This window comes from Microcebus murinus, chromosome 19, assembly GCF_040939455.1.
Source record: "Microcebus murinus isolate Inina chromosome 19, M.murinus_Inina_mat1.0, whole genome shotgun sequence".
Taxonomy (NCBI): domain Eukaryota; kingdom Metazoa; phylum Chordata; class Mammalia; order Primates; family Cheirogaleidae; genus Microcebus; species Microcebus murinus.
Genome location: NC_134122.1, coordinates 13,420,449 through 13,445,013, shown reverse-complemented (window position 1 = coordinate 13,445,013; position 24,565 = coordinate 13,420,449). Strand labels below are relative to the sequence as shown.

General features: G+C 51.3%; 1 protein-coding gene across 1 annotated transcript in view; it reads left to right on the top strand.

Moving 5' to 3' along the window:
- The window catches only part of XYLT1 (xylosyltransferase 1), a 296,218-nt gene that overhangs the window by 78,960 nt on the left and 192,693 nt on the right, over nucleotides 1-24,565 (top strand). Inside the window, exon 2 of the mRNA XM_020281516.2 lies at nucleotides 10,533-10,574. Within this exon, the coding sequence (XP_020137105.1) occupies nucleotides 10,533-10,574 (42 nt within the window). The remainder of the gene's footprint in view (nucleotides 1-10,532; nucleotides 10,575-24,565) is intronic.

Here is a 24,565-nt window from a genome sequence, read left to right as displayed (position 1 = left end):
CCAGTGGGCCAGAGCTTCTGACGCTTCAAGAAAAACCATAAATCAGGATATTGGGAAATCACCCCAATTTTTAAATGTCAGCAACCAATTAAAAAAAATATATATATATATCGTGCAGCATATAGGTCAGACCATACCACATCCAAGAGTTATGATTACTCTTTTTTTTTTTTTTAACTTCTGTGCTGTACTAAGGTTAAACGGGCCTGGCTCTGCGGCTTTTGGGCAAGTCTTTAACTCCCTGAGCCACTGTTCCCTCCCCTGTAGATGAGCAACAATGCCACAGGGCCCGTGTGATCTGGGCACAAGCACGTACATAATGTCAGCAAGAGCTGCTCCCAATAGCATAAAATAAAATTCATTTCTGGCCATGCTGGAGCAGCCACCTGGCGAAGGTGGAATGAGGGTTTATTGAAATAATGCCCGTAAATCGCTGATGATGGTGCCTCATGAGGACTTCAGGAAGGATAGCTTCATCATGGCCATTGTCATCAATGCTGTCGTCTTCGTCATCACCGTCATCGTCACACAGGAGGAGGCTGGGGAGGCAGGTCGCAGGCAGAGGCGCTCCCCTGCCGATGCTTTCTGACTTTCACCCCGACTCTGGATGGAGGAAGCCTATCTGTCCCCTGCAGGCTCACCTGCCAAGCAGGTGTCCTCAGCATCTCTCTTCCGGCCTGGGAGGGTGGCGCGCCCTGTCCCAAGGCACAGACTGGGGCTGCAGAGCTCCCCACCGCGCACCTCCCGGGGCTGTTTCTCCGCCCCCTGGCTGGAGTCGGCAGTTCTGTGTGTGGCCTCTTGGACACGTTCCAGACGTGAAGCGCTGCTGAATCATAGTCTGCCCAGAGCTGGGATACGGTATCTTTTGAACAAAAGATGTCCCGGTCAGGGGCTCTTGTGAAAGAGCTAAAGAGGAGGAAATGAAGACAAGGCAGGGAGGGGTGTGCATAAAATTTAATTTGGCAAAATAGGATGAACTCAGGACTTGGTGTCAAGAAACTTGGATTCCAGACAGACTTTTGATACAAGCTGTGTGTGGCCTTAGGAAATGCACTTCCTTTCCTGGATCTCATATATGCCCCGCCAGAAAATGATGGGTTTGATTCAGCTCAGGGATGGAAATAAGTTTCGTTTCATAGGGAAACTGGAATCTCTTGGTATTATCAGCTCATAGGGCCATGGTGAGAGTTGGAGGCCAGGTGATTGCTTAGTAATACGTTGGCCACCTTCAAGGGAAGAAGCTGCACACTTGGTCTACATCTGTAAGTCTCTTACTTGCGCTTACAGACTTGGGTTCTGGAGCTCAAATCTGCACTATTTCCCTGTGGGCCAGAGAATTCACCCGTCCGCCCAGAAGCTGTCTAGTGTCTTTGGGACTCGCACAGAGCCTGCAAGGCCGCTTGGCAGTATTGGTTCCAGCTGGGCCTCCTGCCATCTTGGTGGCCACAGCAAGTGGGTGCAAAATTGATAGTTGCCGCGGCCCGTGCCTGGGCAACGCTAATTATTGGGCTGAGCTGGAGATGCGGCTGGTGTTCCCAGCTCCAGGAAGATGTGGGTCCAAATAGGGCCCGTGTGGCCACCTTCGGAAGGGCTTTTGTGGCCCTGGAGGGCTCTAGCCAGCGTCTCTTGTCTGGGCTGTTTTGGGTGGAGACTGCGTGGCTCGGTTCTTCCTTGGCACGGGGCAGGTCTTGTTGATGGCCTGAAATGCCTCTGAGCTGTGAAAAGCAGAACATCGTAAAAGGGTGGCAGTTGTCCTCTGCGGGGAACTGACATGTGTGGCTCACCCTCTCTGTGCCAGGACTGCGCCGGGTCTGGTGTAGCAGTCAGTCCTCACAGTGACTGTGTGAGAGGGTGGTTGTTGTTGTTGTCATGATCATCGTTGCCATGGTAACAAGCTAAGCAGTCAGCACGGAGACCCACAGCAAGGAAGTGGGAAGGTCAGGTATTAGGAGCATCTGATCCAATTCCTTGGTCCGTATGGTCACAGGACCATGAACTGTAGTTCAGTGATTTCAGTTCTGGATGTGGCCGTACCATGGTGAAGTGCTGTGGCTTAGTGGTACAGGGGTGTAGCCTCGGTAGCTAGGCTGCCCTGGACCAAATCCTGGGTTCACCATCTATTAACGAATGACTTTGAGCAAATTAATTCTCCTCTGAGCTTCACTTGCACCATCTGTAAAATGGGACTGTCAGTGCCTATTTTCTAGAGTTGTTGTAAGGTTTAAATGAGATAGTACTTAGAATCCACTTACAGTGATGTCATCCATTCAGTATGAGAACAGTGTTAGTATTTTGATTGTTGTCAATATTGCCCAGCTTTGTGACCTTAGGCGAGTTACATTCACATAGAAGTGGCAGATTCTGTTGCTTGCAGTGGCCGGGCCACAGCCATTCGGCCCAGCCCTGAGCTTTGTTGTCTTGTTTTCTTGCAGTAGTACACATAGGGCGTTGCCAAATCTTCCATTCTTGAAAGGAGAAGTGAGAAATCTGAATTTGCGCATGTGATATCCTGGTTTTAAAACATTGATAATGGTTTTAACTGTTTTATCAATGCTGTAGGCTGCCCCTCCCAAAAACCCAGCGTGAAACATCCACAGGCCACCAGTTGGCCATTCCTATCTTAACTCTTCATAGCTCAAGCCCCCTCATCTTTCAGGCAGGTTTATTCCAAGTCTTGTAGTTCCAAGGATTGTAGTTCTGTGTACTATTTAAAGAATGACAAGACCTGTCGAGGTGCACACAGAGCGAAGCTGTATACAGCAGTTTAGATTTTGGTAAGCGTTTGTGTTCAAAGGTACACACACACTCCGAGTTTCCATGAGTTTGTGGTTTCTCGCATCTTCCAAGGCTGTGGGTGATTAACTGCCAACTCCAAGGGCTTGAGCTTCATGTCGAAGCTCTGTTGCTTATTTCCGGAGTCTGGGTTAAAAATACGGAAAGAATGCAAGATAGCAAAGAGACGTATAAATTTTTAAAACTTTTAATATGAGAAAGAGAGAGAGAGAAATCCATCCAGTTTTAAGGGTTTAATCAGATCTGCCAACGTTTCTCTAAAGCATCGAGAATCCCTTCACCCTCTCTGGGGGGGTTTCTGTTTTCTCCCCTGAGCACTGTTTGAAGGTGAGTTAGCGTTTTCCAACAAGGTGAGCGCTGTGTGATTCTGGCCTGAGTTCACGTTTCCATTGCAGCCTTTCTTAGAGAACAAGGGGACTTCTGTGTCGTTGGCATCCCTCCCTCATCGCCCAATGCCGCCTGCCATGCACGTGCTCTGCCTTCATCTCAGAAGCCACATGAGACAAGCTCACTGTGAGATCCCACGGGGACGTCTAAAGAGAAAGCCCCATTATGCAACCCCTTGATGGCTGCACCTGGACCCGGAGGAGGAACTGAGAATGCTGGAGAGGGGAGGGTGGCAACCGGGTTTCTAGGGCAGGACAGATACTTTGCCATGTAAGTAGGGAAAAAAGAACACCTTGCACCCCTTGTGGGAGTTTCTTGGGGGCACAGAATGTGAAGACCACCTCTCTTATCCCTTTGCACTTGCTTGCTTTTTTTCTCGATTCCTTTATTCTACTTGGGATTTAATTTTTTAAATACCCAGATTTTAAATACCAGAGTGCGGCAGTAGAATAAAAATCTGGAGTTTCTTTTCATACAAACTTATTTATTTGGATTTTTTAGTATTTCAGATTATTGATACATTCAAAGAGTAATTTTAATCTCTATAATTTTTCATGGTGTGATATTTTTTGAAACATTCACCCACATGAAGACCTGGTTTACATTCACATGTTTCCCAAATATGAATCGCCTCTCTTCTTCCTCCTCTGCTTTTTCTGTTAGAACAAACAACACAATCTTTGTGTTTTTTGTTAGGGTGAGGTGTGATTACATGGAGCTTTCCGTCTAAACGTTGCTCTAAGTTAGTGGATAATAATCTACTCCTGGAAGTTAGTGTGCTGTCTCTGCATTTACATTTTACTTGTCCTTTCATGCTAATGAAAACAAGGAAAGATACTGGAAAAATAGACAAAAATCCCTCATCCCCCGCGGTGAAACTACGTGTCGAGTGTGGCTCGACATACAAGCTGCTGCCGATGCTAACCGTGTCGAGTCACACCCGACATCCAAGTGCAAAGGGTTAAGAGTTCCATGCATGTTTCAGACACTTGGTGGCTGGCTGGATATCACAGGTAGGAGTCCTTCCTGTTCGTTGTCGCTTTGGATACTTTCAGTCTTGCATTTACCCGGGAACAGTGTAGGTACGGTGTGGAGGTTCACGTACATAAGCATCCCCCAAGGGTAGTTAATAAAAATGCAGATCCTTTGGATCCTTGCCCCGAGATCTTGATTCAGTAAGTTCATACTTTGAGAAACACCAGGATATTGGTTAAGGGACTAGTTTCTGGCAACTTAACAAACCTGCTTGCTTGTCAGGGCTCTATCCCTCATGAGCCCTGTGTTTTTGAGCGAATTACCCTCCGTGAGCATCAGTTATCTGATCTATAAAATGCGGAGCATGATACCTCTCTTGGCAGGGCTGCCAGCGTTTCAGATGCTTGGCACAAAGTGAGCATTCAGAACAAGTTAGTGAAATTTGCTCATTTCACTGCTGTGAAGTGAGATGGGTTTAGCGAGTGTCCGCAATAACTTTTGCGTTCAGAAAAATTGTGCTTTAGTAGGGCAGAGGGATGTATCTTAGCCTTCCTGAGCCTGGAAGAAGAAAACAAAGGGAAGATTATTTTTGAGCTTACAACCTAACCACATACCAGACACTTTAAATACCTGTTTTTACTTAATGTTCATAACAACCCCTGAGGGTGGTGGTATCCCATATTCAAGGCAAGGAGAGGAGACCTTGTATCTGGATTTGCCTGGGACAGTCTGGGTTTACACCTGGTAAGGTGGCGTAATTATTAATGCTGGTCTTTGTCACTTACTAAAAGGGTCCCAGACAATAATTTCTGGTCTCTACTATCTTACTGCAGTAGCTCTATTGGAGAATACTGTCCTTCTCATTTACATCATGTCAACGAGAAAAATGAAGCTCACAGAAACTAAGGAGTTTGCCCGTGTCACAGGTGGCACCAGCTGGCTGTTAGGGGCCAGTTTGTGTCCCCGCCCTGAATGTTGGAGCCTGACTCCCAGAACCTCGAAATATAACTGTATTTGGAGATAGGGCCTTTATGGCGATGCTTAAGTTAAAAATGAGGCTATCAGGGTGGGCCCTAGTCCAGTCTGATTGGTTTCCTTATCGGAAGAGGACATTTGGACACACAGAGGCACCAGGGGTGCACGAGCACAGAGGGAAGACCTCATGAGGACACAGGGATAAGGTGGCTGTCTCTGCACGCCAAGGAGAGAGACCTCAGAAGAAACCAGACCTGCAGACACCTTGGACTTCTAACCTCCAAAACTGTGAAAAAATAAATTTCTGTTGTTTAAGACACTTAGTGTGTGTCTTGCTATGGCAGCCTCCGCAAACTAACACAGTCGTTACGTGTGGTTTGAACCAGGGCTGACCCCCAAACCGGCACTCTGCCCCTGCGAGGTCCTCCTTTGCCCTGCACCAGGCCCGTAGTACAGGTGACAGTGTCCGCTGAGGTCTCTGTCTCGGCGTCCAAACGTGGGTTCTACTCAGTGGTCTCTGGCGAGCCTGTGTTACTCCTGCAGGCCAGAGTCGTCAGTGAGTTTTTGTTCCTTTTGGTCTGTGATCCCATGAAGAGCTCGTTAGGTTTCCCGAAGTGCCTGGTGATTTGATGAAGACTAAGAGTGAGGTTGATGGTGGAAGGGTCCCAGTTCTGGCCCCGGCGGAGGCTCCCAGGGAGAGAGTGACGAGCCAGCCTCTCACGTGTCAGAGGCAGAGGGTGCCCTGTCTGTCTGGTGATTCGGTGGTCCTCGTGGGGAAATCTGGCTCTGAAGGTATGGGTCACAGGATTGTCATCTCTGCACCAAGGCCGTTGCCTAACACCCGGGAGCAAGCGCTGTCTTACAAAAATCCTCAAAACAGAGGAAGAGAATGCCCCTTCCAATGGCAGAGGCTCAGCTCAGGGGCCCGAATCTACCAGGAGAGCCAGATGTGTTTGATGCATGCATGGAATGGTAATGAACCAGTTCCTCCTCCTCTCTCCACTTTCCTTATTGAAGTTTAATTGCTTGTTAAAATTAGGCCTTTGGCCTTGAGCCTGGCTTCCTGGACTTACAAGCAAGACTTGTGAGGTGTAGACAAGTTTCATTTCTCCAAGACCTGTAATCAGGCTCCTGCCTCTTATTTAAACAGTTAGCTTCGGGAATAACAGTGTACACAGAGCCACTTTAAACTCATTTCTGGTTCCTCATAGTGCCCGCCAGGCACGGTGCTAGCTACTGAGTTGGAACTTAGTAAACACGGGTGGATTGATTTAGCTAACTCTGCGCAGTATCCTGCTGTGGCAAAGTGACTGCGTTTTGTTTTTAGTCATGACACGTGTGCTGATTTCTACCAACCATGTCCACTACCTTTAAAACAAAAACGCAGATGCTAAGAAAGGATTACATATTTGTTAAGGGGGTCCTGTTCTTCCCTTTGATAGCCATGATCCAAACCGCAGGACTACTTTAAGGTGGGACTGTGTTCTCCCAGGGAGCACCTACAAAACTGTGTGATGCAGGTCTGCCAGGTGGAAGGTGCTGGATCAAATGCAGGCTTTCAGCACCATCTGTGTGACCTTGGACAGGTTACTCAGTCTCTCTGGTCATCACTTTCTCCATCTCTATAATGGTAACAGTGAGAGTATCTACCTCTTAGGGTTATTACAGGGGTAAATGAGATGATATGGAAGTTAAGCCCAGTGCCTGGAACATAGCAAGAACTCAACAAATGCCAGTTATGAGTACTGTTCTAAACCTTGGTGTCAAGTACTATGCTCAAAGGATGAAGTTTAGAATAAACCAGAACAATGGAAACTGTCTGTATTTCAGGGCAAGAGGATTCAGAGTGATCATTTCCTTTAATGGTGTAATGGCATTTAAATAATAAATTCAGAAGGGCTGGTGTATTCGGCAGGGGCTGAAGGCTAAGTCAGAGGAGGTGCAAGATCCTGATGGTCAAGTGTGTTCTTGCTTGGTGTGATGGTCCACTCGCCCACAGGGCCTGGCACTTGGTGGGCCCTCTGGGATGGATAGCTTTTGGTTGTAGTTATTTCAGGTTCCTGGAATGTCTTTGCAGACTTAGGGAAAAAGATTGTATGTATTGTTTAGGTTCCAAGGCTGTGTTTGTGACAGTACTTTTTGGTCTACCAAGGCCGATGTTTGGAAAGTAATCAGTTACTGCCATAATAAGGCTGTAGAACAAATGACCCCAAAACGCAACAACAGCTTGAAACAACAAACGTATATTTTCTTTGTGCTGGGGGTTGGCCGATCTGGGCTGGGCTGGGCTCCAGGCTGCAGATTGGGTCTGGGTCTGTTCATCCTTCTTGGACCAGCAGGCTACCTGGGACATGTTCTTCTTGTGTTGGCAAAAGCACACGAGGTCATGCTCAGTCACCCAAGCGTATCTCAAGCTGTTGCTTCCGTCACCTCTGCTGACCTCCCATTGGACAAAGCAAGTCAGATGCCCGAGCCCAGGCTTGAGGGGTGGACGGTGCCCTGCAGAGAACTGCAAGGTCACATGACCACAGGGTGTGGCTGCAGGCAGCTGAGAAGAACTGGGGCTACGGATTCAGTCTACCTGGTTCCTCATTTGACTTCCTCAACTTAGTCATTGCAGTAGATGATATGAAAGGGCCTTGCTTGCCGTAGGCAGTTCTGTGGTTCCTGGTACCTGCATTAAGCTGTAGCATGTGAGCACATTGCAAATCCCCCTCTGGTCTCTAGGAGCCCTTCCTCTGACGGACAGGAATTTACTCTACTGTAAACCAAAGAGTCCCAGTTTAGACAGACACGATGGATTAGGCAGACAGCATCATTGACCTGGTTCCACTTCGTTAGCCTTTCCAATTAAGGCGGATGTTGCTGGAAGTGAGGCCTCGCAGATATATAGTCACACCTTGAATGACTCTGGACTGAGCTTAGAGACTTCTGTTTCCAGTGTGCGCAGAGGAGGGAGAGAAAATTTTTGTTGGCAAGTGCATCCTAAGTGTTAATGATGTGGCCACTTGTGAGTACTTTATCTTCTTCCTGGCTATTTAATTAAGATGCTAAATAGATAGCATTTGTGCCTTTGTTTTCCAAGAAGCTTTTTAGTGAATCTTGAGCCCCTGGCCGTGCACCAATAGGGTCTCTGATCTTGGAACACCGAATAAAGAGTTGGTGCTTCCCTGTGTCTTTGAGGGACCTGGCTCTAGGTTTTATTGGCACAGTGGGTGGGGATTTCCTGTGGCTTCCCAAGGAAGGTCTTTTCCAGTGGAGTTGTTTTTAGGGGTTCAAGATGGCATTCTTCCCTCTTCACCCTCTAGACATTCTGAGCAATGAAGCGTAAGTCCCATACAGTAGCCAAATGGGCTGTGAAGTACAGCTTAATTAATCTGGGCACGCACTCAACAGCCCAGCGCAGCGCTTTGCTAGAACTTGGCTTTGAGATTGAGGTGAATTTTGAGGATGAGATACAGCTTCTTATCTTCTGGCTGTTTTTGTTGTTTGGTTGGTTGGTTGGTTGGTTGGTTGGTTGGTTGGTTTTGAGACAGGGTCTTGATCTATTGCCCGGATTAGAGTGCAGTGGCATCATCGTAGCTCACAGCAACCTCAAACTCCTGGGCTCAAGCGATCCTCCCGCCTTGGCCTCCCAGAGTGCTAGGACTATAGGCATGAGCCACAGTGCCAGGCCCTTAATTTCTAAACAGAATCAAGATGGTGAGATCTGAAGAGACAGAGAGACAGACGGAGACAGATTGCTCTCGCCCGGACCACAGTCCCCGAACACTCTCACTCCCTAAGCACCGTGTACCAGATCTGACGCGCACGGCCAGCCCCAGACCAGGAGGATGGTCGTGTCTCCTGCAGACAAAAACAGGCCCTGCCCAGTGTGTGCTTGCTTAACGTATGGAAGCAGGAAGTACAGGGTCCGCTGTCCTGCATACGAGTGATAAGAGAGCCTGCTCGCTTGGTAAGAGTGGCTCCGTGAACGTTGGGTTCTCACCAGTTACAGCTGCCACTTCTTCACCCTTGGGAAGGGGCGAGCAAGAGTTTGAGGAGAGAGCCTGAAATATTTCCTTTGGGATGAATCCAAGTTCCTTTATGGACCAAGGCTGCACTGTGGAAAAAGGGGTAGAAAATGTTCCCGTCAGTGTTTTCCTGGGTATGTGGAATGTTCGCTGTCTGGGGGGAATGTGAAAATAAGAGGGAGACGTTCTCTTGGCAAGTTCCTTTGAGCTCCACCAGTGGGGAAGGGCTGGGAATTGGACTCCAAACTGGAATTGGGGGACAGTGAATTCCTCATGTCGAAAGAAAGGGCGGAATTGACCAGAGCCCCACGTGTTCCGAGATCCTGCCTCTGCTGCCCCTCACAGTCAGGCATCGTTATAAAGATACCATAAAATGGTGATTGAGACAGTGAGTGGCAGTTCACCTAGCATAGGGGTTTAGGAGTTTCCAATTTCCCTGCACTTCCTTCTTGTGCACAGTTTAGGCCCGTGGGCTGGTGCTGATTTGTATTGCTTCCTACAAGCCTGTGTTGGAAAATCTGCTAAAATAAAGCAAAGCTTGCAGCTGGGGTTGTACTTCAGGGGCCCTCACATCATACCCATTCTCGGTAAGAGGCAACTGAAGCTTGTTTTTTTCCAGAATCATGAATCTGAGAGGGTTACATTCAGAGCAGACACGGTGTAGACAAAAATAGCCTTTATGTGCTGGGTTTCCTGTTTTCCTTGGAAACCACTCACTGAACACCACCACCTCCTCCCGTCAGCCCCTTCCTCCTCCTGTGCCCACCCTGTCTCTGCTCCAGCCCCCGGAGTTCGTGCCTAATGAGCCGAGACAGTACCACCAACTTTCCCAGTCAATTGGCTTTTGTAGAGAGGGAATGAATGGGACGTTTCTCTGGCCTTCTCTAGCCTAAAAAGGATCTTCCCGGGCCCATTGGAATGTGCCCTTCATACCAGGAATTAAGCTCCTGTCTCATTGCTTCTCTCATTCTTTCAAAGATCAGACACAAACTGATGGCCTTGCCCCTAATCAGGACTTTATATTCTTTCAGGTTTATTTCTGATCCTCTTACGGGCCCAACTTCTCCTGCATGCAGGGATTTGGACGCACTTTGTGATATTTGGCAAGGGGGTGCTTTGTTTCTGTGTGCCTTTACACCTCATTGTTCTACAGGATCTCCATGCGGGTGTCCCCTTAGTGAGAAACTCAAGCGTCCTTCCTCACTTGGGCGTGGGGGATGCGTTGGGGGGTGCAGATGGGGCCACGCTGTTCTGACGTCTCTGTAGAGTAGGCGGGGCAGCATCGGGCCGCCCTCCCGTGGGGTTGCCTGCGTGCCGAGGACGTCAAGCTGGGGTAGCAGGTTAACTTTTCCCCGTTGCTCATGTGTGTTTTCTCCTGTCTTCCCACAGGATCCACACCCCCCGAGCCCGCTGATCACGCTGGAGGCCCAGGTGAGTTTCTCCCCGAGGTCCTTGTCACTCATGCCGCTCTGCCTTAATGTTCCTGGAACAGCCCTCTCTCAAGCGGGCGTTTGTGCATCCTCTGGGCCCCGTGGCTCGGAAAGGCTGGACAGGTGCTTAAGGCTGCCCTCCTGCCCCGTGTAGGGCAGTGGACGCATGTATGCATACACGTGTGCGTGTGCACACATGTCACTGTGCGGGTGTACACACGTGCATGTTCGCACCCGGGTGTCTGATGACACCTCCTACCTGTGGCAAGAACCATGACCGTTTCATCTGAGTTTTCCTCTGTCCTTTGCTCCTCCTTGCCCCTGACCGTCATGAGGAGGCGAGTGCAGGGCAGGGAGGACATGGAGGGGAGCCCCGAAGTGGGAAGATGTTGTTCTTCCCTGTCCTTGTATTTGGGTGACTTTTCTCCTTGGCGGTTGGGCAGCAGCACCCAGCTGCCACAGAAGGAAGTTGCGTCCGTCTGTCCGCTTGCACGTTAGGCCGTTCTGAGGAACCCCGACCACAGGGGCATTTCCATGTAGGGCAGAGGATGCCCAGTGGGCCTTGCAAGGCAGGGCACGGCCCTTACTGTCCACTCTCTACTTTCCCGGGGGATAGGGCAGCCCGGCAGCTAGGAGTGTGGGCCTGGGAGTCCAACAGACCCAGGTGGAATTCCAGCTCCGGGTCTTCCAGCCCTCTGTTGTCCATGGGGCCCCTTCTGTGAGCCATCACTTTTCCATCTGGGATATCAACACGGTTACGGTGCCCGCCTTGCAGGGCTGTGGTTGAGAACCACAGGAGAGGATGTGTATAAAGTCAGCCGTACCAGCTAAGTGCTTGTGAGTGTTGGCTTTTAAACCAATAGAACCGTTACCTTTCCTACTGGATCTGCAGGGATGTGTGTTTGGATGGATCACTTCCTCAGCTCTCTGGGTTGATCAGACAGTAAGAGAGAAGGCGGGCAGGCTGGGCCCGACTCAGGTCCCACAGCAGAGAGTTCTCGGCTGTCAGACACAGTTCAAACAGGTTCAAACCTGTTTGAACCTTGAATGAGAGCTCTGCAGTTCCAGGGGCTTCTGGAGTGTTCTGGCAAAGACCACCTGCCCCCCTCACCTTTCACCTTTCCCCTTGGGCCCTTGGCCTCTCCTGGCAATCCTGCCTGTGTCTTCCCAAGGGAAGAATTCCTGCTTCTCCCTCCTCGATCAGGACGGCCACAGGTTATGGGGAGAGTGGATCCAGGGGTTTCTTTGTGCCTGTCTGTCCTCTCGTTCCCCGCACATGCGTCAAGATGTCGGCTCCAGGGTTGCCCAGGCAGCCGGGCTGGCCGAAAGGAACACGGGTCATGGCTTGGAGGGGGGGGGTCCAGTTTCCTCTGCCGGTTTGGTCACGTTTTGGTCTGGCTCTGCCCATACTTGTCATTCCCAGACCACCTTGGCCATGTTTGCCATGTTTGAATTTCATCTGCTTACCTAAGTCACCTAAAAATGCATTTTTCCTTAGCCTAATGCACTTTACTTTCAGAAATAGACTAGCCTAAGTCAATGGTTCTCAACCAGGGAATGATTTGGACTTGGGACGTTTGGCAACATCTGAAGACAATGTTTGGTTGTCTGACCTGGTTGGGGGTGGGGTGGGGAGGTTTTGCTCCTGGCATCTAGAGGGTCAAGACCAGGCATGCTGTTAAATACCCTACGAGCCCACAGCGGCCAAATCCCCACAGGAAAGAATCATCCGTCCCCAAGTGCTAACGGCGTCGAGGTTGAGAAAGGCTGTCTCAAGCAGTAATGTTGGTGGAATCACAAGTTTGAAGTGCTGGTTGTGTTTTTTTAGCACACCATTGAAATCAATATTCAACTGTGAAGATAAAAATTAAGATTTCCTTTGGGCACTCTCTAAAATCATCCAGATGTGCTCTTCCAAAGTCCACGTGCCACCCTTGGGAAACACGTCTCTCCCCAGTCTACCCGACGGGTGATGAGAGAACTTCCAGGTTGTGCTATTAAAATGATGGCCCTTCTCTTCTGTACCCATCCTTCCCCAGAAGGAGAACTTACTAGGCTTAGGAAAGCCCACTGGCAAACGGTCTGTATCTGGAACTCCGGAAGCCGGATCTCATCTCATCTCTTGGGGGTGGTGCAGCTGCAGCGTGGATGGTTCTGTCCCTCGCTCCCCTGCATCCCTCCCTCTGGACACCACCCAGTCACCCTCCAAAACCTCGTGGGACACAGCATTCACATGCCGATGGCTTAGGCCAGCATGTGAGGGTGACAGTCCCCCCACCCCTGCTCAAGTCACATCCATTAGCCCAAGGGTCTGGGGCCTGATCTGCATCCAGCAGTGGCACGAGGCGGACTTCCCGCATTTGTGCCACGCCACTGGGGAAATGACTCAATTTGTCTGCAAACAATGCTCCATCAGTCTCATCTGGTTCTCATTCTTTGGGGAGCCGTAGGATATTGTTGTCTTTCCCCGAGTTCTGATTTCCTGTGTTAAAGAGACATTGGAACCCAACCAAAGTGCACATTTTTTTTTTGTCACTGTTGGCACAAGCCTGTGGCCAGATCCGACTTTGTGCTGGGCCTCAGCCCATCGTGGGGTGAACAGTGGGATCCTGTTCGGCTGCCTGCAGGCAGGTCAGACGAGCGCGGCAGGCATGGGGTTCTGGCAGAGAGCAGTGCCCCAAATGTTGCGCATGTGCCGTGAGCAAGATGCAGGGGTGGCCGAGCTTGGAAGAACCAACTAGGGAGAGGTACGGTGGCAGATGTGCTCTGGGCCCTAGGTCAGTGCCACTTCCTCCTCCAGTGCCCTTTGCTTTTAAGGTCGGTGTTCCCTGCTCCATCCTCCAGCCCGGCTGCCACAGGTGGGCCTGCCTGCAAGACTTCAAGGCGTCTCCTTGCACCACGCATCAGCAACGCGGCTTGCCCGGGCCCAGCCTGCACAGGAGCACTGGGCCACCCGGGGCCCCTTTCCTCTGTGCATCCCTCTTTCTAGTATGAATTGCAGCGGCGCTCACCCATTGCTTGGTGAATCTGTCCCTGTGCAGCTGTTCTGAGTTGGGGGAGATGGATGGATTGGCTGTCGAGGCCGCCTCTAATGCTCTCCGCCATTAGCACAGCGGAGCTTTGCATCTGTTGGCATCAGCAGGCCTCTCTGCTTAACGGCCAGATTAATAGAACGAGGAAGCCGAGTAAGGTTTAAATCCCTGGTGTCAGCTTTTCCCGCAGCACGCTGTCCCTGGGGATATACCAAAGAAGCCCTGGCTTGCAGTGGCAAGCACCTCTCTGGACTCCAGATGGTGGTTACCCAGGAACCAGGTGACCTAGAAATGGAAATTTAAAAAAAAAAAAAAAAAGAAAGGTCTGCAAGGAGTTTTGAAGTTTGAATTTGGTTAGCAGCTTGGTGGCATTATTATTCTCACCCTCGCTAACATTTGCCATTTGCCAAGAACTGGCTTCTCCCGTGGAATCCTCAAATGCCACAGTCACATGGGTGTTCTTAGGATGCCCAGTTTTCAGATGACAAACCTAAGGGTCAGAGAGGTTAAGTCACTTGCCCAGTGTCACACAGGAAGCACATAGCATTGGTGGATGTTACACTCAGGGTTATATGACGTCAGAATCTGTCATCTGAACCACGATCCTATTTTGCCAGAAAATAAAGTTGCTATGACTAGTAGAAAGATTTGCAGATGGTCAGGCAGAGCTGGAGGGATGGGCTTGATATATGCAATCCAAGGTCCATAGATGGATGGATGGCTAAGCATGCTTTGCACATGTGTCCACAGATGTACTTAGATACATAGGTGGAGAGAAGTGTGGTGGGTGAGTGGATGGATAGATACTTAGTTTTGAACAGTGAGTAATTTTTTTGAAAGATGGGTTGCCAGAGGGCTTGTGGGTAAAACGGTTTAGGCAATGAACCCAGTAGAAAATTAATTTTAAAACAACAGAAACGAACCATGTCCCAGCATGTCAATAGTGTTTTGATAAATTTGAATGCTTATTATTTGATTCTCTCCTCATCGATCCCCAAGACAGTTTATTACTTCTGAATCCACTCCAGTTGGCAAGATCTCTTGTCATTTAATTCTGGCGTCTCTCCTCCCTCCCCCAACTTCACAACGGCCTCTCTGTCAATTTGTTAATGGCCTCTACGCAAACACCGAGATGCCGTGGGAACTGCAAAGTAGCTCTTTTGCAGAGTAAAGATTTGTCAGTCTGGGTACTCGTGAAGTCAGCTCCAGGCAGATGAGAGCAGGGCTTCTTTTACACCGAGACCCCATCCCAAGACGTCACAATCAAGGGTCCCCAGAGGAGCACTCCCAGTTTATCAGCGTTCAAAACCAACTAGATAGTTGAATTTCTCTGATCAACTCACTGGGGGTAGAGAAGAGGGAAAGACATGCACATTATGTAAAGGTGACACTGGGGGCCATGAGATTGTGAACAAGGTCACGTAGAAAATGAGTAGTGGATGTAAAAGGAAACTTATACTTTAAAAATTATATTTATTCATCTATTTTCTTATTCAGTAGATATAAATAACTATGGGGCCATGTGGAGGCCAGGCCTTACGCTAGACTCTAAGGATCTAGCCGTGAGCAAGACAGAAGGTTCCTTTGCCCATGAAGCATCCATTCTGGTTGTGGGAGTCTGGTGAAGAATATGCAGATAAATAAATGCACCCATAATTTCAAGTGGTAACGAGTGAGTGGAAATTAGACAGGTGTGTTTGTAAGAGAGCTTGAGTGGGCAGAGGGGAGGGGGTTATTAAGCAGCGTCTCTCTGGACATGAGAACTGAGTTGGGGAGGTGAGGTTTGGGCTCAGGAGGGGAGATCCAAGCTGAGAGCTCACCGTTAAGATAGAATTAACCTTGCAAAAAGACCGCAGTAATAGCGTTCTGAAAATTTTGCATATTATGTCTGAGTTCATATAAAAATAATGCCAGTTTTCCTTAGACTCAATTAAAGTGTTAGCTCCTTCAAGCTCGGTCCTTGCCTTTGTGTCATTATAGTGTCAAAGTGAATAAGGAATTACCTTATCAAGCAAGGATGAAAGAAAAGGACCGAGAAAGTGGGAGAGAAGGAACATTCAGGACCATCCAGTCAAACTAGTGTCCGACGTGAGCATTTTTAACAGGCCAGAGGAACTTGGGATCTTAGCAGGCTTGTGCTGACATGGGGCTAAGTGTCAGCAATCTGTCTAGCGGTTGTCAGTAGCTAATTAACTGACTGAAGTTTAGCCGAACTTAAGCTTCAGCACAAACCAGTGCTGCTCAATTGGGGTGGTTTTGCCCGCTGGGGGACATTTGGCAATGACCGGAGACATTTTTGACTGTCATAACTTTGGGGTGAAGGGTGCTACTGGTATCTAGCGGGTGGAGACCAGGGCTGCTGCTAAGCATCCTGCAGTGCACAGGAGAGCACCTGTCCCCCCGAGAAAGAATTATCCTGCCTTCAGCCTCAGCGGTGCCCAGGCTGAGAAACCCCGGGGTTCGGAGAGGGCTCGGCCATGGCTTCTGGTCCGACGCAGCAGCAGGTCTTTTTGAATATCTCGAATTTTAGGCCTGGTTCCTCTTTCCGAGACTGGCCACAGCCTCCTTCGTGCAAACTTCTTTCTCTTGAAGCACTTTCCCCACTCCCGGGATTAAAGCAATTGCTGTGTCTTCGCTTCTCTTCCAGCTCTGGGCTTCGATTAACCTTTTCCTCCGCAGAGAGCGGTTTTCAGAGTAATCAGGGAGCTTCTGAGTGGCTCTTACCTGAGTCTCCAGCCCATTAATTCTTACGGCGCCCGGCATCTGTCGAGAGCACCGGGAGCCCAAATTGCTTCTCGGCCCGTCTGCGCCGGCTGCCTTGGGGGGCAGGGTCTCTCTGGGGCAGCCAAGGCTGGTTTGGGGCGGGGACAGATCCCCTTGCCGTGTGGTCATTTCCTCTGCCTCTGAGGTACTGGGTCTCTAATTAGCCCTGGTGCGGGTGGGGAGGTGACCAGCCGGACCACTGTCTGGGCAGAGATTTGGCTCAGCAGACAGGGAGGCCGGACTCGGGCAGTGGAACTGTCCCCAGGGAGGAGTTGCGGTCCCCTGGGCACAGGCTCCCTTCCAGTCCATATGACTCAGGGTGAATGGTGTGATGCAACATTCCACAATTCCGGCAAGTTCCCCAAAGTACAGCCACATGCAACACTGCAAAAAATAGATCATGTTGAGATCACTATTCCTCTATTATGGTGGGAGTGGACTTTGCCTAAGATATTGAAGGTTTGAGTTTAGCCCTTAATGCAGAACACCTAAAATGATTGTTCTTGTCAATAATGACTATATACATTGAATATATATATATGTGTGTGTGTTTACTTTGAGATGGGAACTGTACATTGTACCTACATTCCTGAATTTAGTATTTTTAGCTAAGATTCGTTACGCATTTATACTGCATGCCAAGTACTATTCTACGTTAAATTCTTTTATTTATTTATTTACATATTTTTTCCAGCATATTATGGGGGTACAAATGTTATATATATTGCCCTTTCCCCCCCAACCCCTCGAGTCAGAGCTTCAAGCGTGTCCATCCCCCAGTTGGTACACATTGCACTCATAATGTACGTATATACCTGTCCCCTTCCCCGCCCCCCTACCTGCTCGACACCTGATAAATGTTATTCTTCTATGTCCACTTAGGTGTTGATCAGTTAATACCAATTTGCTGGTGAATATGATAAATTCTTTACATGAATTTACTCATTCATGTTTTACAACTTGTCCCAGATGGGAGGAGTTACGGTCATCCCCATTTGCAAATGATGAACCGAAGCAAAAAGAAGTTAAGTTACTTGCCTGCTAGGGAGCAAATGGAGCAGGATTTGAACCAGGCAGTTTAGCTTTCATTTCAGGAAAACCTGTGAGAGAGGTACTACTCTTAACTCCATTTTACAGGTGAGCCACTCGAAGCCAGAGAGACCGAGTTTTAGAAGTCATACAGTCAGTGGGTGGTAGGACCGGAACCAGAGGCAGGTTGCAAATGAAACCCCGTCTCCGCCTCTGCCGTGCCGGGAACATGTAGATGTGCATGATACAGATAGAAGACACAGATTAAATTCGGGTCCAGGTTAGATCTAGACTGCTATGGATCACGCACTTGGCAGTGCCGAGCAGATGGGCTTGGGGACACCTGTCTGCACCGAGTGAATCCCGGTCAAGCAGCTGGGCTGCAGGCATGGCAGGCTTGGCCCTGCAGACAGCGAGCCGAGCAGTGACAGCCTGGGGAGTTTCCCTTCCGGCAGGCACATCTCCTCTCAGAGCAGCCCCACCCCCGATCACGTCCCGCACTGAGGCCGAAGCCTGTGGTGCCGCCGGCTGAGCGACAAGGCACCGTCCCTGGGTTTGCATCCACCTGCGAGCTGGAGGCCCAGTGAGGAGGCGGCGCTGGCGTTGGGCATCCGTGTCGCACGTGCCAGGGTCTTTGAAGCTTAGGCTGTCTTCGCCATGGGGGTTTTTGGGGCAGGGCTGTGCAAAGCGTGAGCTGAAAAGAGAAGGTTCCTGTGCTAGCATGTGCAGGCTGGGTTTGCAGGTTCTTGCTGCCAGGATAATTCAATCACGATCACTCTCACGTGAAATAGCAGTGTGGGGCCTGGGGGGGTACAGGTGTGTGAGGGATGTAAAAGGCCACAGACAGTGCCCAAGCTTGGGGAACCCGAGAGCTGGAGGCGTGAGGGCTGTTTTCCACGTGCCTCGGACGTGGCTAAACACCTTAGAAGCGTGATCTCACCTGCTCAGGACAGCAGCCCCTGGGAAGCTGCTCTTGTTCCCCTCCTTTGCAGGTGGGGACACCGAGGCACAGAGAGGTTCGGCACCTGCTCCAAGGCCACAGGGTCCCAAGTGGCAGCAGGAGGGCCTGGGCCCACGCCTCTGTCCTGCAGCGTGGCCATGGCCCCCACACCTTAGGGGCCGCCTTTATACTTGACATGGGAGAAAGCCAGGGCCCATAGTGACCGAACAACTTGCCCAGTGGCGCAGCGTCTCTGGGCCAGGCCGGGGTTCCTCCGCTGCTCAGAGGCATGGAGGGTGGAGGCTCAGCTCAGAAGAGCGACAGCCCCACCTGTCATCTGCCTGCATCCTCGGGCCGTGTCCATGTTGGGCGTTGGCGAGAGGAAGCGGGTTGAGGGTCTTTAGCACCCTCCACCCCCCAGATCCAGTCTCCACCCTCTCCTTTCTGCCCTGGGCCCCAGAGGCTGGCCTCGATGGACTTGCCAACACAGACTTCTCTGCGCTTCAGCCAGGGCGCGGTGCTGGCAGGAGACACGGGGTGGGAGCAGGTGAGCTGGGGGTTTTGTGGGCTGGCTGTGTCCCTGGTCATGACCACGGCTGCTGTAGGGGCTGCAGCTACTCTCTCCAGGGTCTGGTAACACCCCTTCAGCCCCAAGGGTGGTGACAGCTCCTGGGTGTGGCCAGCCCTGCTGCTGCCTAGCACCTCGCTTGTTGGTTTCCCTTAGAAAGAGTCTCCTTGTAAAGTCACTCAGTTGTGCCTTAGGAGAGTAGCATCTCTGTCCCTGGGGGCCCCTGATCCGGGCTCTTGCCAATTCAGCACTGCCCACGGGACTTCCCAGGGTGGGTGAGTCACTGTCGTCTTGGTTCATGTTTGGATAAAGTGGGGGGGGTGGGGTCTTCAGGCAGAGAAGGGGTCCCAGAATGGAGACCAGGGCACGGTGAAACTTCTGAAACTGAATACTTACGTGAGCATTGTTCTGGAAGGAGATATTCCTAGCTGTCATTCTGTTTGTGACAAGCTGCCCCCAAAACTGAGCCAAGAAACAAACATTCTGAACGCCCCCATGCTGGATAAAGTGTCGCAGGACCCGCATATGTGGGAAGAGAGGCCCCAGGCAGGGGACAGTTTGCTGAGTCTTGTCATTCACTCACGCCCCTCCGTCTGTCACAGCCACGGGGCAGTGAAGGGCATGGGGTGGAGGCAGACAGGCCTTCTGCTCCTTCCTGTGGCTCCAGAGCAGACAGACTGACAGACAGGGAAGACAGATAGTTTCTGCCTGCAAGCAAGGCCTTTGCCACCTCTCCTTTTCCTGTTCTCTGTCACACCTCCAGGAAATGTCAGCTGTCCTAGCGTTTTGAGTCTGGTTTCTCAGAAGTGCCCACGGCGTCTCCGTGGTGCCTCTGGGAACCGGCAGGGAGGCGTGCACGGAGCCGCTACCCCAGGCTGAGCACCAGGCAGCCCCGGCTCCAAACTCAAGGCCACCCCCCCTGCCGGCCTCACCTGTCCTCCTGAGACAGAGCGCCTAATTAATAATAACCCCTTCTCGTTTCCCTCTGGGAACTAGAGCTCTTACATTTCCCACTGGGGGAAAGAGGACGGGTGGAAACTGAAGTTAGCCGCAGTGGGGCCGGGTGGGTGGGGCTGCGCAGGGCTTCGTTGTCCTGGGAAGGCAGAGCCCGGCCAGCCCAGCACGAGGAGGAGCCACCTCCAGCTGCGAAAGGGGCTAAGAGGGACTTCTCGGCCAGATGACCAGTCCCTGTGCTCCCTGGCCCAGTTACCATCCGGCACCAGTTACGGGGCCGGGCGTGAGTTCTCATTGTGTGGCCCTAGACCCGAGGGGGTTCCAGGGGCCTCCTCGAGGTCGTCTCTGCCCTGCACGTGGGCTCTGTTTGGCGATTTTTTGTGTGTGTAGTGGGGAAGGGTAGTGGGGTCGGAGGATTCTTGAAAAACCGCAAGGTGATTCCACACCGTACCTCTAGGTGTCGGCGAGTGGGAGCCACCGGCTGCCCCCTGTGACGGGGCCTCTGGACGGGGTCACTCTTCATAAAAGGTCCCTGCGCATGGTGTCTGTCCCGTCTCTGCACAGACAGGATCCTGGATGCCCCGAGGGTCTCGCCTGCAGGGTGGGCCAGGGCAGCCTGGACCTGGCCGCCCCAGGCAGCCCCGTGGTGGGGTGAGGATGGCCCCGTGGGGGCAGGTCACGGGTTCCGCAGCCGACCTCTCCGTGCCCCGGTGTGTGTGACAGTGACAGCAGTGGCTACCTCTGAGGGCTGTTGGGGTGAGCAAGTGGGTTAATGCACATCAAGCAGCAGAACAGCACCTGACACGTGGTAACTCACACGACGAGTATCACTTCACAGTCCAGGGTTCGAATCCTGACTCTTGCACTTGCTGAACGCGTCACCTTTGAGAAGGCGTTCTGCCTTCTGAGCCTCAGTTTCCCCGCTCTTCAAAGCAGCCATGACAATGCCTGCCTCCCTAGGGCTGCGTAGAGGACACGCCTAGGACACCTCCGTCGTCCCCTTTTCTCACTGTGGAGGGAGCTGGCTTGGGAGGGGTGTGCACTGCCGCCCGCAGCCCTGGGCCGTGGGGAGGGCAAAGATGTCGGCTCTCCCTCTTGGCAGGGATTTGCTCTGTGCTCTCTCTGGAACATTCCTCTTCCTCTGTTTAGGTGCCTGGTTTCCTCTGCAGAGAGGGAAGTAGCAGGAGTTGAAATGCTGGGATGTTTAGGGCAGCCGGAGGGAGGCGACTGTCACCTGAGCAGGCTGGGACGTTTTGCCTGCACACGGTTTGGAGGTGAACTGTGTCATCCCCACCCGAGTCAAGCCCAGGCCTGCCTGGATGCCGAGGGGTCCGCAGAGTGGCAGAGGCACCCAGGGACGCAGTTCCTCTAAGGAAGGCACACGTCACCAGCCGGCCCCTCGGGCCTCCCCTCTGTCACCCACAGGCCGAGGGAGCTCCTCTATGGCCGCGGTGTGTTCAGACACAGCGGGGCTGTGGGCCAGCCTGCGAGTGAGAGTCCCAGGCAGCTGCCAGGGCCCATCTCAGGAGCCCCAGGGTGGGGAGGACCAGGTCTCGCTCATCCTGCTTCTGCCTGCAGCCTCCCTGCGCCACCCCAGGGCCCTCCTCCCCCAGGGCAGGGTCGTCCCTGCGATGGGCTCCCCCCCTCACCCCGGGGCCCTCCTCCCCCAGGGCAGCTTTGTTCCCCCCCTGCGATGGGCTCCCCGGGCCGCTCCACCCCAGCACTGCCGACGTTCAGGACAGGACCACTGTTTGTCACGCGTGGGGCCGTCCTGTGTGTTTTAGAATGCTTAGCGGCAGTTAGATGCCAGTGGCACTCCCTGCCCCAGCTGTGACAACCAAGAATGTCTCCAAACAAAGCCAAATGTCCCCTGGGGCGAAATCGCCCTGGGACTGAAAACTGCTGGGCTAACCAAGCACGGTGGTGCGCAGAGATGGTGTAAGAATCAGCGCCTGACGACAGCAGGGACACGGTGCCGGTGACGTCTGGGTGGAGTCCCACTGGCTGGACACCTCCCTGTAAATGTCACTGGGTTTTAAGTGTTTGCTCTCACGTGGCCTCTCGGGGGCTGGAGTTACAAACAAGCGAGCATGTGCCACGCGCTGCAGCTCGGGTGCGACTGGACGCAGTAGAAAGCCGTGGCGTTCGCCTCCCTCCTCCCGTTTTAACAGCCAGCACGGCCCGAGATGCGAAAGGAGGAAGGGCCCCCCTGCCCGCACCTGGGGCGTGTTGGCCCCAGGGCCCCCCGTGGCCGAGTGCCTTCTATGCAGCAGGCGCTGGGTGCCGTGCAGCGAGAGGGGTCGGGGTGCAGGCGCGGTTCTGGAGCCCCGTCCCCGTCAACAAGGCAGGGACACGGGCTTTCAGATTTGCGGTGCTGGGTCGTCTCGGAAGGGTGTGGGCTGGCCCGATACCCGGGAAACGGCCTGTGGCTTTGGGGGCTGGAGCCGTGACGTGCCCACACCCTGCTAACGTTAATATTGACTCCCTGGACTTCATGAAAGCGTTTTGTGTGCAGAGCGGCTGCCTGGGACAACCAGGCCGCTGTGTGCCGTGCTGGCCGTCGGGTGTTTACATGTCAGTTTGGCGTCGGGTGTTCCTCCCACCCTGTTCTCTGAGGGTGGCTGTGACTGGAAACCTGGTGTGTTTTTTTTTTTTTTTAAATGCATCATTTATTTTCTTAAAAATTTTCCTTTTGGAACTTGAGGTTCTTTTCTGGATTTGTTTTTCATAGTTGCTGTTATCAATAGTGTATTGCATTATCTTATTATGTTATTGACCAGTTCATTTAATAAATATTTGTTAAGTGCCTACCGTGTGCCAGACGCTGTTTTAGGGGCTGGAGATACAGCAGTGAACGTGACGGAAGTCCCCGTTCTCACGAGCTCACGCTCTGAACGGGTAGCAAATGAGAAATGTATGTGTCACGTAAGAGTGAAAGGGAGTAAGGCAGGAAAGAGTTGTTGGCCAGGTCAGTTGGGGAGGGGTGGCCCTTTTACTTTGGTCGGGACACTTCCTTGGGACAGCCTTCAAGCAGAGAATGTGAGTAGCAGAGCCCTGGAAATAGCTGGAGGAACAGGGAGCGGCCAGTGCAAAGGCCCTGGGGTAGGAGGTACGTGGCACGTTTCTTGCGCAGCAGAGGTTGGTGTGGCCAGAACAAAGTGAGCAAGGGAGAGATGGGCGGTGGAGACGGGGCTAGATCGCTAGGACTTTGTCGAATTTAGAAAGGACTTTGCTTTTTGCTCCACACTGGGGGGTCTTTAGAGGATTTTGAGCAGAGGAGGGATGTGGCCTGGATTTTGGAAATGGGATCGGTGGCTGCCCTGGTGAGAGTGTGCTGTAGTTGGTCAAAGTCAAGAACAGAAAGAGGGGTGGGGGAGGAGGCTGTTGCAGTATCCAGGGGGCTGCCGTGGTGGTTTGCACCAGGGTATTAACAGTGGAGGCCAAAAGAAGTGCTTTGATTCTGCTCGTGTTCGGAGAGTAGAGCCCACTGGACGTACTGTGGATTAAAGCAATACAAGTACGGGATAAAAATCAACACAAAAGTATATCAAGTAAAGAGAAAATTTTGATACCCCTTACGCCATTCTTCAGAGGTAACTGTTGTTAATGGCATTTTTAATTTCTCCTTCCATATTTTTCCTTTGCATATTAACTTATATGTGTATGTGTGTTAGCATGTGCACATGCATGCATATTGGCAGAGATTTATTTATTTCTTGAAATGGAATCTAATGCAACACATTTTATAAATAAGTTGCTTTTTTTCTTTCTGTATATTAGCACTCATTTCATATGAGCACATACTGCTCTTCCTCATTATTTTCAACTGTTTTCTGTTCTGTCCAACTCTATATTTTCAGCACCTGGCATGGTATTCGGTATGTATTAACTTCAATAAAGATTAATTGAATGAATTAAATATTGCAGCGTCTAGTCAACTGATTTCCTGTTGGTAGACATTCAGATTGGTTTTTTTTTTTTCCTCCTGTTTTAAACTATGCTGCTGTTAATCATTCTTGTCCATATATCTTTACATAATTGTTGTAAGGTAAGTGACTAGATTTGGGATCGCAGGCTCAAAGGGTGTGTGCATTTCAAATTTTAGTATCCAGAGCTGAATTGTCCTATACAGAGGTTTCTTCAGATCTTCTGTCAAAGTGTATGAATGTGCTTTCCTGTGTCCCCTCTCAAAGGCACTGGGGATTATCAGTCTTTCTAATCTTTAACCAACCAATGAGTAAAAACAGAAGGTTCTCCTTAGTCTTCCCAGAAACCCCTGTGAGGGAGGTATGGTTGTTATCCTCACTTTCACATAATGAAACTGAGGCACAGAGAGGACGAGGTTAAATGGGTCAGCCAGGGTCATGCAGAGAGTCAAGACGGCAGCTGGTCTGTGGACCTCGGCGGACCCCTTAGCCCCCATTCCGCACAGCTGGGGGATTCAGTAACTGCTGTGGCCCCTCTTTAAGGCTTGACCGCTCCATAGTATCTTAAAAGCAAAAAGCCAGAGTGTTCCTGGGCTTTGGAATGTTCCTGGGCTTTGGAATCTTCCTGGGCTTTGGGGAGTAGGTGGCTGGACACAGGCATGGGCACGGCAGCTGGACTCAGAGCCCTGTGCTCCGCCTCTGAAAGACAGCCGAGCCTCAGGCACGTTCTGTGACGTGCCCAGGGTTCTCAAGACCCTAGTGTCACCTTTTTCCACACCG